This window comes from Artemia franciscana, chromosome 2 (genome assembly GCF_032884065.1).
Source record: "Artemia franciscana chromosome 2, ASM3288406v1, whole genome shotgun sequence".
Taxonomy (NCBI): Eukaryota; Metazoa; Arthropoda; class Branchiopoda; order Anostraca; family Artemiidae; genus Artemia; species Artemia franciscana.
In genome coordinates this window covers 43,798,141-43,812,519 of record NC_088864.1, presented here as the reverse complement: position 1 = coordinate 43,812,519, position 14,379 = coordinate 43,798,141, and the positions used below count along the sequence as shown (strand labels likewise).

Sequence of the window (14,379 nt, the reverse complement as noted above, 5' to 3'; positions counted from 1 at the left end):
GTTTTGTTCATTTCCAGGTCAGAGGGACAAGAAGGTTGTGTACCTATTAAGACCCTACAGTTTGGGCTACAGAATTTTTGTTTCAGGTAAAGAATAAAGGTATTATTTCAGTTGACACTAAATAAAGAGTCTTTGAGTTATTAAGTTATTTCAGTTAAAAGAGTCTTTTCAGTTATTAAGATTCGGTTACGGTAAGCAATATCACAGAAAAATATTTGGGAGCTATGAAAAAAGACAGCTAACTCAAGTTATTCAGCCTTGCGTTTCTTTTCGCTCCTTACCAGCTCTGCAGGAACATTCACTGGGCTCGGAATTTGATATTACTGAAGTACTGCTGTGAAGTAAAGCCATAATACCCCTCATGAACGTGGTTAATCGGTAAAAGCAAAAACCTGAACGGTATCCTTAACGATGAGCACGGAGTTCCATTTCTGTAGAAGTGTCATTTTTCCTTCATCCAGCTCTTTTTTTAACACTGGTAGCCGCTTCCACCATCTCTTAAGGATCTCAATATTCATCCTATTGAAACAGTCCCATAATTTGTGAAAAGAGAGATTATAGAAGAAATGGGACTAGAGAAAGCAGTTTGTAACGACAAGTTGAACATCCGAAGCACTGGGTGTTGACTGCTCACTCTTTGCTTTATTTCAAGCAATAATTGATATAAAGCGTAAGGTGATGTGTTGTAAAGAGCTCAAATCCGACTTGAAGTTTCAGAGGTTTGAGAAATCAAGTTCAAGGACTGAACGGATGTCCAAAAGCCAAAAGTCCTATACAAAATTCCTCGTTAATTCAGCACTCGCACTACAAGACGTGCAATTGAACTCATTTGCTTGAAAATATTGAGCTACTTGGTCAAATCCTATTCAGAAATACATTCGAAATTTGTGCCCGGTCTGAGACTGTGAATTAGACTACGATTCTGAAAGGGCTTAATAGTGGATACAAAACTAGACCTACGTTGCCTGGGCAACGTGAAGTGTTGCGGCAACCTTTGTCCGGCTTTGCCGATTAAAGTGTTGCGAGAGCAACACTTTGGTTTTGTTTCTTCGCTATCGGTTAAATGCTGAAGTTGTCAAAACTATCAAAGCTTTCAAAACGGCATATTCAAAGAAGAACACAATCAGTAATCACATGATCAAATTCTTCAGCGTTGAAAAAACAACAGCAAAAGAATATCGGAAAAAGGGACTAAATTGAGTTTGCAGCCAGTTGAACTTTATCCTTTTCAATCGTAGACATCGTGACGGATGGAAACTTGGAACATTATCTTATATAATCTAGTTGGTATTATAAAGCTATCCGTAACTTTTCAGGATCAAATACCATAGATGTGCACCAATTTGCACAAATTTGTAGCCCCTCATGAACCTCCTCTAGCAACCCATTCTTGCTTACAAGTCCCTCTTCCGTGAGAGACAAAGAATAACACAATCAGTAATCAGATGATCAAAGGCTATTCCTCAGGGTTGAAAAAAAAAAAAAAATATTGGAAGAAGGGACTAAATTGACTTTGCAGCCAGTTGAACTTTATCCTTTGCACACCATAGGCTCTGGCTCGAGGACAAGCAAAAACCATCCTTTTTGGCCCCAGGCAAGAGTCGTACGGAGCTTTCCAAAATATAATGTCATATTCATCAATCCGGCCCGAGGTCCACACTTTCCGTAAAAACCACACAGGTTAGACCCTTACCAGTTTCCAGGAATAAGCTGGAATCGACGGCATAGGAAAAAAAAACAAAAAAAAAACGGGACAAAACCAAAGTGTTGCTGTGCAGTTTACTCTTCGCCTATAGTAGACGTATTTTGTTGAAATGTAAAAAGGAATTGTGCAACAAATTTTCGAATCTTTTTAATTCGACACCAAAAAAGAAAAAAACAAAAAACAATTCGGATAATGCGTAAAAAAGGGAGCAATCGTAATATTTTCACTCCTCGGTAAACTCTACTTTGTTTCGTCGAATTTGTAAAACAATCGACTTGTTATCGTTTACTACTATTTCAACTGACTCGCTATCCAACAGAGCATCTATAATCACGTCATCACCAGAACACTCCAATGTTTCCGCGTATGACTGAACAGCGTTATCAGAAAATGCGATGGGGTATGTTTGTCCATTCGCATTGCGAACAATCGCGTTGGTGCCAACAAAAGATCTCTTAAGGTCCGATATGTCTTTGTAAACCATTCCACAAGCTTCACAGTAATCACATGATCACACCCCAGCGTTGAAAAAACAACAACAAAAGAATATTGAAAGAAAGGACTAAATTTACTTTGCAGCCAGTTGAACATTATCTTTTTCAATCGTAGACATCGTAACGGATGAAAACTAGGAACAATATCTTGTATAATCTAGTTGGTATTAATTATAAAACTATCCGGAGCTTTTCAGGATCAAAATACCATAGATGACATTCTATTAATTATTACGAAACTACCTCATTGTTTTGTATTATCGTTTGTACCCGTTGCGTAACATCTTAATTCTAGGTTACAGTGATTGATAGACCATCGATATGAACTTTCTTACCGACAGATTTACAGGGATCGAATACAATGTGCACCAATTTGGACAAATTTCTAGCCTAAAGTGAACCGATTTTTACTTACAAGTCCCTCTCCCGAGATAGACATCAAGTTCAACCGGAAACAAATAATGGGTACACCAACAAGCAAAAGTTGCAAACTCCTCATCTCTGAAAATGATTGTAACCTAACAGCCGATTATTACTTACTAGGCCCCTAAATGTCACTTTGCAGCCGGTTGAACTTTATCCTTTTCAATCGTAGACATCGTGACGGATGGAAACTTGGAACATTATCTTATGTAATCTAGTTGGTATTATAAAGCTATCTGTAACTTTTCAGGATCAAAATACCATCAGGGACCCATAAATTTCCTGTAATGACTCGCCATCCAGGATCGCTTATTATTGGATGGCGAGTCATTACAGGAAATTTATGGGTCCCTGATTCCATAGATGTGTACCAATTTGCACAAATTTGTAGCCCCTCGTGAGCCTCCTCTAGCAACCGATTCTTACTTACAAGTCCCTCTCCCAGGATATACATCCAAGTTCACCGGAAACAAATAATGGGTACACCAACTAGAAAAAGTTCCAAACCCTTGTCGCTGAAGTCATTGTAGCCTAACAGCCGATTATTACTTACAACTCCCCTACATGTCTTACAATCGGGAACCAAGTTGTTCTTACCATCAATTACACCAGAAACAGATAATAGGTACACCAATCAGCAAAAGTTGCAAACCCCTCATTGCCAAAGATGATTATAAGCTAATAATCGACTGTTGCTTGGAAGTCCCCTACATATCTCACAATTGGTATCGGCCTATTTTTGGTTCAAGTGTGTACCTTACCACTGAAGTTGTCAACCCCTTGAAACTTTCAAACTGGTGTATGTCATGAAGGAATTTTGTAACAAAAAATGGATGACATATACTTTGATCAGCTCATCAAGGTCTATCGATTGTCATTGAAAAAAAAATTCTATCTGTCTTAGTTCAAAAGTTGACTTTTTTGCTGGAGGCCAACTTTCTAACACCACCACTTAGAAAGGAGCAAAGGATAAGCTCTAATTTCTTTAGCAATGAGAGAACTTTTAAAGTTTAAGAGGTATATCTGATACCATTTCTCTATTGCAATCCCAAGTAGAAAAAAAAGAACGGTAAAGTCAGCTGAAATCACGAACAGAAATGGCTAGAAACAATAGATGGCAGCACTTTCGGACCCGTGGGAAAATCGCACTTTTTTGTTTCTGTAAATTTTTCTATTTATCACTCAAAGAAGATATATTGGCTGTGGGGCCGGGGAACTACCGCATATATTTAACACTTATAGATTTTAGTCCATCTTCAATTTGAAACTGGTGCCTGCCTGCTTGCCTGCTAGAACGGAGCTTTCCACTCGAAAGCAGAAACATGGTTTGATGAAACGAAAGCTTGGCTGCACAACTTCAGATACTCCTCTCTGACATAGGCTATATAACTCTACTTCACTTCGCACACCATAGGCTCTGGCTCGAGGACAAGCAAAAACCATCCTTTTTGGCCCCAGGCAAGAGTTCTACGGAGCTTTCCAAAATGTAATGTCATATTCATCAATCCGGCCCGAGGTCCACAGTTTCCGTAAAAACCGCACAGGTTAGACCCTTACCAGTTTCCAGGAATAAGCTGAGATCGGCGGCATAGGAAAAAAAAAAAAAAAAAAAAAAAAAGGACAAAACCAAAGTGTTGCTCTCGCAACACAATTAAGCAAAAAATGGACAACGATATAATTGCTTAGAATTGATTTGAAAAACTATTAAGAGAAACTGATATTCTAGGATAAGAAGTACTACTTTCACGAATTACTGTTAAAAAAGTACTTTTTGACAGAAATTATTAGTTTGATCAAAAACTAAAAGTATTATTTTTGTACTACCCTGATCGGGAGAGCAACCTTGGTCATCTTGATATACACGTGGTTAAAAAACAAAACAAAAAAGAACAGGTAACAAACTAGCGTAAAAACAAATGGCTAAAGTAGTTCAAAGGTATGATTACTGTGTTGTTTATGAGGGACTCCATCAGAGTGACAAACCCATAAAATTACTGGGTGAAAATGTAGGGTCTGAATGTTTATTCCCTACAAAGAAAAATACCTTTGTTTACACTCCTACTCCACCCCAATCTAGTCAAAGCCTCCCATTTTACACCTCCCCAGGAAGCTACGATTTCCTTTAAATCTTTCTTTATGACATCTTCCCATCCCAGACGAGGACGACCTTCTTTCCGTTTAGCCCTAGACGGTTGCCCGAAAAGGACAATCTTCGGTAATCTGTCATCCTTCATCCGCAGAACATGCCCTAGCCATCTCAACCTTTCGTTCATTATAGCCCTAGAAAGCGGGATTGAATCACATTTTTCGCACAGCTTACTGTTTGAAATATGGTCAGTCAGCTGGGTACCCAGAACAATCAGTATGCAATTTCTCTGGAAAACATCTGATAAATCTTCATCCGCTTTTCGGAGTGCAAATGCTCCAGAGCCATATTTGACCACTGTCTTCACTGTACCTTCCCATATTCTAATCTTGGTTTGAAGACTTGTCTTCCTATTCTTCCAAATTTTTTTAGCTGTGAAGAAACACCCTGAGCCTTGGCTATTCTCCTTTTAACATCTTCACTGCTACCACCGTCTTTACTATTAATACTAGCAAGGTAAGTGAAGCTGCCCACCTGATCAATCTTTTCGTTACCGAACGTCACCTTTTCATCTTCACTTCTTCCTAGCCATAATGGCTTAGTCTTCTTAACATTAATTTTCAAACCTATTCTAGCACCCTGAACTCGCGGAACCTCTAAAACTTCATTATCTTTGCTCACACTTTCATCTAGGATGCTTAAATCAAAGCATAATCTAAGTCCACGAGAGTTTTTCCTCCCCAGTTGATTCTGTGGTCTCCCATTGCCTTTCCTGTGCTCCTTAGGACAAAGTCCATTAAAATGATCCATATAAAGGGGGATAGAACACAACCCTGCTTAACTCCTGATCTAATACAAAACCAGCTACTGACCTCATTTCCTACCTTAACCACAACAGTATTGTTCTCGTACATAGCACTAATCTCTTTAATGTATTTGTCTGGTATACCCTATAAGGATAAGACCTTTTCTAAAGCTCTCCTATCAACAGAATCAAACGTTTGCTCATAATCTATAAAACTGAGAACCAAAGGTGTTTGACAACTAAGGCACTTCTCAATTATTTTCTTAAGAGTGAAAAAAACCGCTCTGTTCCTCTCTTTAAACTTCATCTCTTAAAACTCTCAGTCTAAAAATTATCCTGTTACTAAGTAATTTGTTTTCTACAGGGACCAGACTAATGCGTTGATTATTACGACACTCACTCTTATCACCTTTATTACACAGTGGTTTAAGTAAGGTTTTTCTGAAGTCGTTAGGTACTTATCCTTTTTCAACAATGATATTCATAATCTTTAGTAACTTATTTCTAACCTCAGAGCCACAACAATAAGAAATTCATTTACTACACTATCAGCCCCTGGAGCCTTATTATTTTTTAATCATTTTAGTACTGTTGCTAATTCTTCCTCACAAAACAATTCGTCCTTCACATCCAAGGTATCATAAAGTTTTTTTATTTTCTTCTGTATCTTTTCCTGCAACTGTATCTCGGTTTAGCTCATTCTCAAAATGTTCCGCCCATCTCTCTGTAACTCTTTCCTTATCAATAATTGTGGCCTCGTTCCTATCTTTAACTGGGACAAGTCTAGATTGACTGCTCCCTCTCAATTTATTAACATGCCAGTACAGTCTTTTACTATTATGCCGTCTAGCTGCATCTTCCAGATCCTCGGCAATTTTATGCATGGTTCCCACTTCTCACCCTCTTAGTTCATATTTTAATGCTTTCTCCACTTTCTTTACATTCCTTTTGTTTTCATATGATCTTTCACTCAGATAATTCTTGTACAAACCCCTTCTCCTCTCTATTAAACATAAATCATTTTCACTAATATTCTTAGCTGCAGTCTTAACTTTCTTGCCTAAGACACCATCAGAAACTTCACAATTTTTTTTTAAAATTATACCAACCATCTTCCACATTGTCAAATTTTAAAATCTTAGTTTAGTGTTCAACTGTTCCTTGTAAGTTTATTTCAAATTCTCATCCTGGAGTGTACCAACATCATAACTTCCCTCGAGGTAGTCACCCTTCCGAAACTTATGCTTTAAATTAACCCTAGACACTACTAGATCTTTGCTTTTAACATCAATTACAGCACTCCTATATACTCCAGTATCTTATATTGATCCGGCCAGTCTTCGGTTTACTATGACATAATCAAAAAGGTTTGCTTTCTTACCATCACGTGAATACCATGTCAACTTATGGCCCATTTTATGACCAAAGACTATTGATTTTAACTAGATCGTTATACCTACAAAATTTTAAAAGTCTGGAGCCATTACTGTTCTCTTTTCCTACACCAGATTTACCTAGGCTAGGATACCATCTATCCCTATTTCTACCGACCTGGACGTTAAAATCTCCTTATGAAAACACCATATTTCTACCTGGGAACCTTCCCATTTGCTCCTGTAACTGTAAGTAAAATTCATCTGAGTCACTAGTATATCCGTCAGTCGGTTCAGCAGGGGCATATACTACTATAACTGATGCCCTGGACTTTTTAGTCATACAATGAGCAATTAGTATTCTGTTATTAATACCTTCCCAGCCTAAACACGACTTAGCAGCCTCCTTATTCATCATGAGCCCTACTCCCTGTCTATATACCTCATCCTTCCTGCCTGAGTAAACAAATTCTATATATATACCTAATTTCATGCGTCTTACCCCTAGGATAAAAAAGGTAAAAGGTAAAGGATACGGCATTAGACTTTACAGTCCCTACCAGAGGTGCTGATCTCCGTTTCTTGGCCCTTCAGCCAGGAAGTGCAATGGGGGGTTGGGGGCCAGCCATCCTGTGCTTTCGCACACCCTTCCTGTTTACCTTCCCCAGATTTCTCCAGGTACCCATTTAGAGCTGGGTCGACTCTGGCTATGCTTACAGAGTCACGCCACTGACCCCCGTCCCAACTGAAGAATTGGGTACACTGGGATTCGAACCCGCGTCCTCTCAGACAAAGGATCCCGAATCCAGCGCACCAACCAACTCGGCCAGGACGGCTTTTAAAATTAAAGTTTAGTCTAATATCTTCTAGATTCCCTTGCGCGGTATGGGATTGAACCTGCAATTCCCCGATTGGGCGGCACGGCTGCTTCCACTATACCAGCACAAGGGTATAGTGCTGGATATACCCTTAACAATGATCCTGGATAGTAGTATAGGACGGGGATCAGCATATCTTCTCAAGTCTACACCGAAGGTCTTAAGCCGGCTTAGAACCGGACAACAAGAAGTCCCTGGGACCTCCAGTACGAATGGAGGTTTTGTGCAATCCTGGGCCCATCTTGGTCACAAAATGGGTTTCATCACTTGGCGATGCTCTTCTACCATCAAGAATCGAAATCCTGAACAGACAGACCCGAGCATATTACCTACGACTCATTATATATTCATGGCTACAAACATTATGCTGCTGCGGGGAGACAACCCATAGTAGATAAATCAGCTAAGAAGAGGTTTTTAGCCCGAAAACGCTCGTCAAAACAGACCGAGCCCAGAAGAATTATCCAATAATAAGAATCCCCAGCGAATGCTGTGTCCTATACTAGGCTATAATTTCCTCGAGGGGTGCCACTCCTCAAGTGGGAATAGAGTTGACTGTAAGGTCCCCAGTCTGGCAGGTTCCCCTAAAGGGTCGAATCAGATCTTTGCAGAGGCCGTTGACCATAGATCTGTATCTTACGCCCTGCCTCAGTTATCCTCCTATAGAGGCTCCTCGCACGATGGTGTTCTGCGTCACCATGCAATGTAACCCATTACTGGGAGGTTTTTTAACTCATAGGACCTTTGGGCCCTGTTGAGTGTACATTTAAGGGGCCTTCTTCCTTCTCCACCATTATTTATGGCCCCGGGCTAGGATGCCCCAGTTTCTATTATGGACCCCAAAGGACAAGGTGCCCCCTTGGTTCGTGCCTCCTATGGAGGTACTCTACATATCTGTAGGGCGCTCCTTTATCGCCACCTTTGGACACGCTGAGTGGCCTGTAGGAGGCCCCTTGCAATTAAACATTTTAGTAACAATGGACGCTGGAAAAAAAAGAAAAAAAGAAAAAAAAAGAGAAAAAACCATGCAAGTGCTTTTTCTAAGATCAATCAGTACTCGGCAGAAAATTATCATGACACATTTCTCTGAACAATAGAGAAATAGAAATATTTTTGATCAATTGAACAATTTATAAAGCCTCATTTCTAGTTTAAACTCGTCTCTTTTCTATAATTTTAAACGTAAAAAGTAACAATTAATGCTAACTTGATATTTAGGGAAGTCGTTTATAATTTTGATCAATGAAAATGAGAAATTTAAAAGAATCAAATCGTTATTTTCTCAAATAAAAACTTTAGTTGTAAAACATAGATAATGTGTAACATATTGTACATTTTATGAGTAGGATAAAAAAAGCATCTGGAAACAGTTAAATGTTTTCACTTTTAGAAATTAGAAATGAATAAATAAAGAAAATTTTTTTCAAATTCAAAAGAATGTCCCTTTTCCACCGCATGGCAAGAAGCTGCTAAATCGACCTGTAGATATTAAATTGTAATATCATATCACATTTCAAAGAGAGGTAAAGAGAATTATACTTTTTTCTCTAAATGACCATGTCAAAGGAGCAAAACGTATATATTTCACAAAAATTTTCAATTTTTATTTGAGAAGTGTTGCTGGAAATTTATGTTCCCTCTGACCCATTTGCTTTTGCGACATGCCTACTGCTTTAACTTGTTCCCAAAGGACCATATAGCTCTATCGTTGGATTCATTAGTTTCAGATTTATCCATGAACCGGGCCAACAATTATGATATAACTTATTGATATTTATGAACTAGATTATGGTTTAGGCAAAGATCTAAACTTGCTCATAAAATAGGAACATTTTCCAGTTTTCTCGTGTTTCTGACAAATTTTCCCCTTGTTTTTTTTTTTTGTTTTTTTTAATTCAAAATGGAAATGTAACGTAAATTTCAAAGCAGAGTCTGCAGATGCATGATATTAAATATTGACACTATCGAATGATAGAAACATTGCTGACACGTGTTGGAACATTAAAACCATGGAGTGCAAAAAACAACCTGCATAATCATGCACAGAGGACATAAAGAATTTTGCGTTGGGAGGACAGTGTTTTTCTTGATGGCACAGTGCTCTCACCTAAGGGGAGGTAAGACACGTGTCCCCTGTAAAAGAGAGTAGTTTTTAACAAGAATTTTATTTCAAGCGATCCGAATGGAATTGTGCATTGTAGTTAAAATGCTTACAGCCAAAATAAGGCTGATGCTCACGATATATTTAACTGACACGAGAATTAAATAACAAAAAAAAAATCAGATGAAGGTAATGAGCTACGTTAAACCTCGAAACGAGCATAAGTTCTCCTCCAACCTAATCTATTTAAAGCCTCCCTCTTTACACCCTCCCAGGAAGTTCTCATTTCCTTTAAATCTTTATTTATGACATCCTCCCAACCCAGACAAGGACGACCTGCTTTCCGTGTAGCCCCAGACGGTTGGCCAAAAAGGACAATCTTCGGTAATCTGTCATCCTTCATCCGTAGAACGTGGCCTAGCCATCTCAACCTTTCTTTCATTATAGCCCCAGAAAGCGGGATTGAACCACACTTTTCGTACAACCTACTGTTTGAAATACGCTCAGTCAGCCGGGTACCCAGAACAATCCATAGGCAATTTCTCTGGAAAACATCTAGTAAATTTTCATCTGCTTTTTGGAGTGCCCATGCTTCAGAGCCATATTTGACCACTGTCATCACTGTAGCTTCCAATATTCTAATCTTGGTTTGTAGGCTTATCTTTCTATTCTTCCAAACTTTTGTTAACTGTGAAAAAACACCCTGAGCTTTAGCTATTCTACTTTTAACATCTTCACTGCTCCCACCATCTTTACTAATAATACTACCAAGGTAACTGAAGCTCCCAACCTAATCAATCTTTTCGTTACCTAATATCACCTGTTCATCTTCACTTATTCCTAGCCTTAGTGACTTAGTCTTCTTAACATTAATTTTCAAGCCTATTTTAGCACCCTGAACTCGTAAAACCTCTAAAAATTCATTCATTTTGCTCACACTTTCATCTAATATGCTTAAATCATCAGCATAATTTAAGTCCAGGAGCGTTCTTCCTCCCCATTTGATTCCATGGTCTCCAATTGCCTTTCCTGTGCTCCTTAAGACGAAGTCCATCAAAATGATCCATATAAAGGGGGATAGAACACAACCCTGCTTAACTCCTGATTTAATACAAAACCAGTTGCTAACCTCATTTCCTACCTCGCAGCAGTATTATTCTCGTACATAGCGCAAATCACTTTAATGTATTTTTCTGGTATGTATACCATACAACGATAAGACCTTAAAACGAACAGAAATTACTCCGTGCATTAAAGGGGCTGTTCACTCTTCAACGCCCCGCTCTTTACACTAAAGTTATTTACTGTTTTACAAAGTATAATTGAGAGAAAGAGTCAAACTTTAGCGTAAAGAGCTGGGCGTTGAGGAGGGAACAGCCCCTTTTATACACGGTGTAATTTCTGTTCGTTTTAAGTTTTAATGCCGCTCCTTACTTTCAGTTAAAAAAACTTGTTTTTTTATTTAATCAATAGTTATAAGCCGACATGATATCTGACAATTCTTGTTGTATAGTATTTCCACCCTATTCAAAACCATTTCTTCTTTAGTGGTATAAAATGGCAGAACTAAGGCACTTATATGTGGCTCAATCTCTTCGGTTACATAGAGCAAAAAAACCATAAGTTTCTACTCAAGGGATTCCTCTCGTGGTATCCTGTAACCACTCATTTGATACGATTACTCCTGGAAAAAAATGCTTTTCCTTGTCAGGGAAAATACAGAATGGATGTTTACCCCCATTTTCTTGTGCTAATACTTTTTTAAGGGTAATTTTCAGCTTAATTACTTTTACACTCAGGGAATTACTTTAAACAGCACATTCAGTAGCTTTATACTTTTATTATTATCAAACTCTCTCTCTCTCTCTCTCTCTCTCTCTCTCTCTCTCTCTCTCTCTCTCTCTCTCTCTGCCCCATCTCTCTTTCTCTCCCCAGTCTCTTTTCCTCTCATCGTCCTTCTCTTTTTTGGCATTACTCTTGTTGTATGTTTTTCAAGACGGCACTCTCTGTTTTCAGAAGCAACAGTATCGTGGGAAAAAGTAGCTGGGCAGTGTTACGTTGTCTTCGGTGAAGGTATTGACTTACCTGTAGAAAAGTGGTCTTCTCTTGGTCCATTCAGATTTCACTTCAATCAAGCTTACAATTCAAAGACCGAAGAATTCTGTGATGTCCCAGAAGAAGTCCTCAGTTCCAAAAATCTAGTAAATTATTTTTTTTCTACTAAGTTTAATGATATTTGATATTTACTTTTGATATAAGTATATTTAACTAGAACAATAATTTGCACACAAAAATCGATTTGGTTCAACCAAAACAAAACGGTTGAAGTGGCACGAATCAAATAAATAAAAACACATGCCTACATTATTTAAATTCAGTATGATAAGAAAGAAAGAAAAAAAAATATAAATAATAATAATACTTCTGGGGCAGTAAGTACATAACGTGTCGCTTCTGTGGGGTTACACTCACCAACCAACAAACAATTACTACTAAATTTAAATTTTGATCAAATCCTCTCCAAAAAAAATAATTTTTAGTTTCAGTTTTTCTTTAAAATCCCTAACATTTTCTATCGTCTTCATTTCATTTTCCAAATTATTCCATAATTTTATGCTCTTCATAACTAAGAAAACGTGGACCTTATTGACACTATAGGTGCAGCATAATCTTCATTCCTGCCCCTAGTGTTGTGGTTATGTATATTCCATTGGGTTTACAGCATACCGTTAAAACACTCCGGCAGCAGGTTCACATCATACTTATGCATTACCACTATTACATAAAAATAATGAAGACATGCTGCCGGTAATATCCTAAGGTGCTTATAAACTTCTTGAACCATTCTCCTTCTGATTTACCTGATAATACTCTTACAGGCTTTCTTTGAATAATCTGCACGGGATTAACAATTGAAGAAAATGTTCCCAAATATACAGAAGAACAATACAAAATTTATGGATGGATTAACAGATGTAAAAACAAATGTATTTCTTTTGTAGTCTTTCTTTTAATATTTTCATTTCAAGAAATTTAAAGCTTGGGCTTTTTGTAAATAAAGGTTGTACCTTCTTGTAATCCTATATTGAAAGAATTTTTTCAGTTTTGTAGTTTCGCTTTTTAATTTTTAGATGAAGAGTAAAGGAAAAGGGAGTGCCGTCAAATCAAAGGTGAAGAGCAAACCTCAGAATCTACCAACATTTGAAACATATGCCTCTATTGATGAGCCACTCAGGGCTCTTGATCTCTTTGCTGGGTGTGGGGGTAAGTTTTTATTATTGTCGTTGTTTTAATGCGTTACATTTAATTATTGTAAAAAATTGTTTTCCTACATTAGCAAGTTGAATGCTTGCTAATGACCTTACGCACCCATCCAAACACCTAGTAAAAACAATGTACCCATACGATGTCAACAAAAAAGAAGGATCCATGGATGTGCAAGATTGTAGTGATTAATTACAGGCCATCATAAACTCGAGAAAAAGCACCTCAAATCAAATAAGTGATTACGAAGTGATCAGTACCAATGCACAGTAGCCTTCGTGGGTTTTGGTGCTATAAATTCCTGACCAGGTATAGTGGTACTTTTACCTTAAGATAGTAAATATGGTATCCCTTTGATGAGTGTAACTTGTAACATGTGGATTAATATATTCATCAAGAATTTCAATCAAACACATGTACTGATTAGTACTCTTTACCCCGAAAAATATTGTTGGAATGTAATCTTGTTCTCTAACATGAACTAAGCTGCTGTTAATGATACAGAAATGTATTTTTTTTTTTACCCTCTTCAGCTTTTCTTTTGAAAATATTTAAATTAGGCGCATAATGGTGCACCTACCATAAGATGGTAAATATGGTATCCGTTTCATAAGTGGACCTTTCGAATGCATGCACATTAATACAATTATCAAGAATTTCAGTAAAATTACCCCCCAAAAATATTCCTGGAATGGAATCCTGTTTTCTAACATGAACTGAGCGGATGTTAATGGCGCAAAAATGCCACTTTTTTTTTTTTTTTTTTTTTTTTTTTTTGCTTGATAAATCCTGAAAAGGGATATTTAAAGCTGGTACGAGCTTCAGTTAATATGATTGCTTGTGATTGCTAGCAGTATTTGAAACTAATTGTGCTCAAAACATGTTATGTTCTATAAAAAAAAAAAATCTACGCTTGCCTATTAATTAAACAGTTTAATATCTCTTCGTATTATTTTAATGAGGACAATAACAATAATTTTGTTTTACTTGCTACTCAAAATAGTGAAAAGTAGAGGAATAGTAAAGAGAAAAAGGAAAAGAAACAAACAACAAAAAGACAAAACAAAAGCAACAAAGAATATTTAAAAATCAGAAAAAAGGACAATCAAGTCAAATTGCATACACAGCAGCAATAAAGAAAGCTACTAATGAAGAAAAAAAAATCAAAGCAAAAAAGGGCTCTCCTTAGTAATTGGCTTTTCAAGTGGACAAGAGCTACTTAAGGATTTTCTGTTTCATAGCTATAGACG

At 37.5% G+C, this 14,379-nt stretch overlaps 1 protein-coding gene across 1 annotated transcript in view; it reads left to right on the top strand.

The window, feature by feature from the left end:
• Positions 1-14,379, top strand: part of LOC136042285 (DNA (cytosine-5)-methyltransferase PliMCI-like) — a 153,032-nt gene that overhangs the window by 64,560 nt on the left and 74,093 nt on the right. Inside the window, exons 18-19 of the mRNA XM_065727240.1 lie at positions 11,882-12,066; positions 12,997-13,129. Of these exons, the coding sequence (XP_065583312.1) occupies positions 11,882-12,066; positions 12,997-13,129 (318 nt within the window). The remainder of the gene's footprint in view (positions 1-11,881; positions 12,067-12,996; positions 13,130-14,379) is intronic.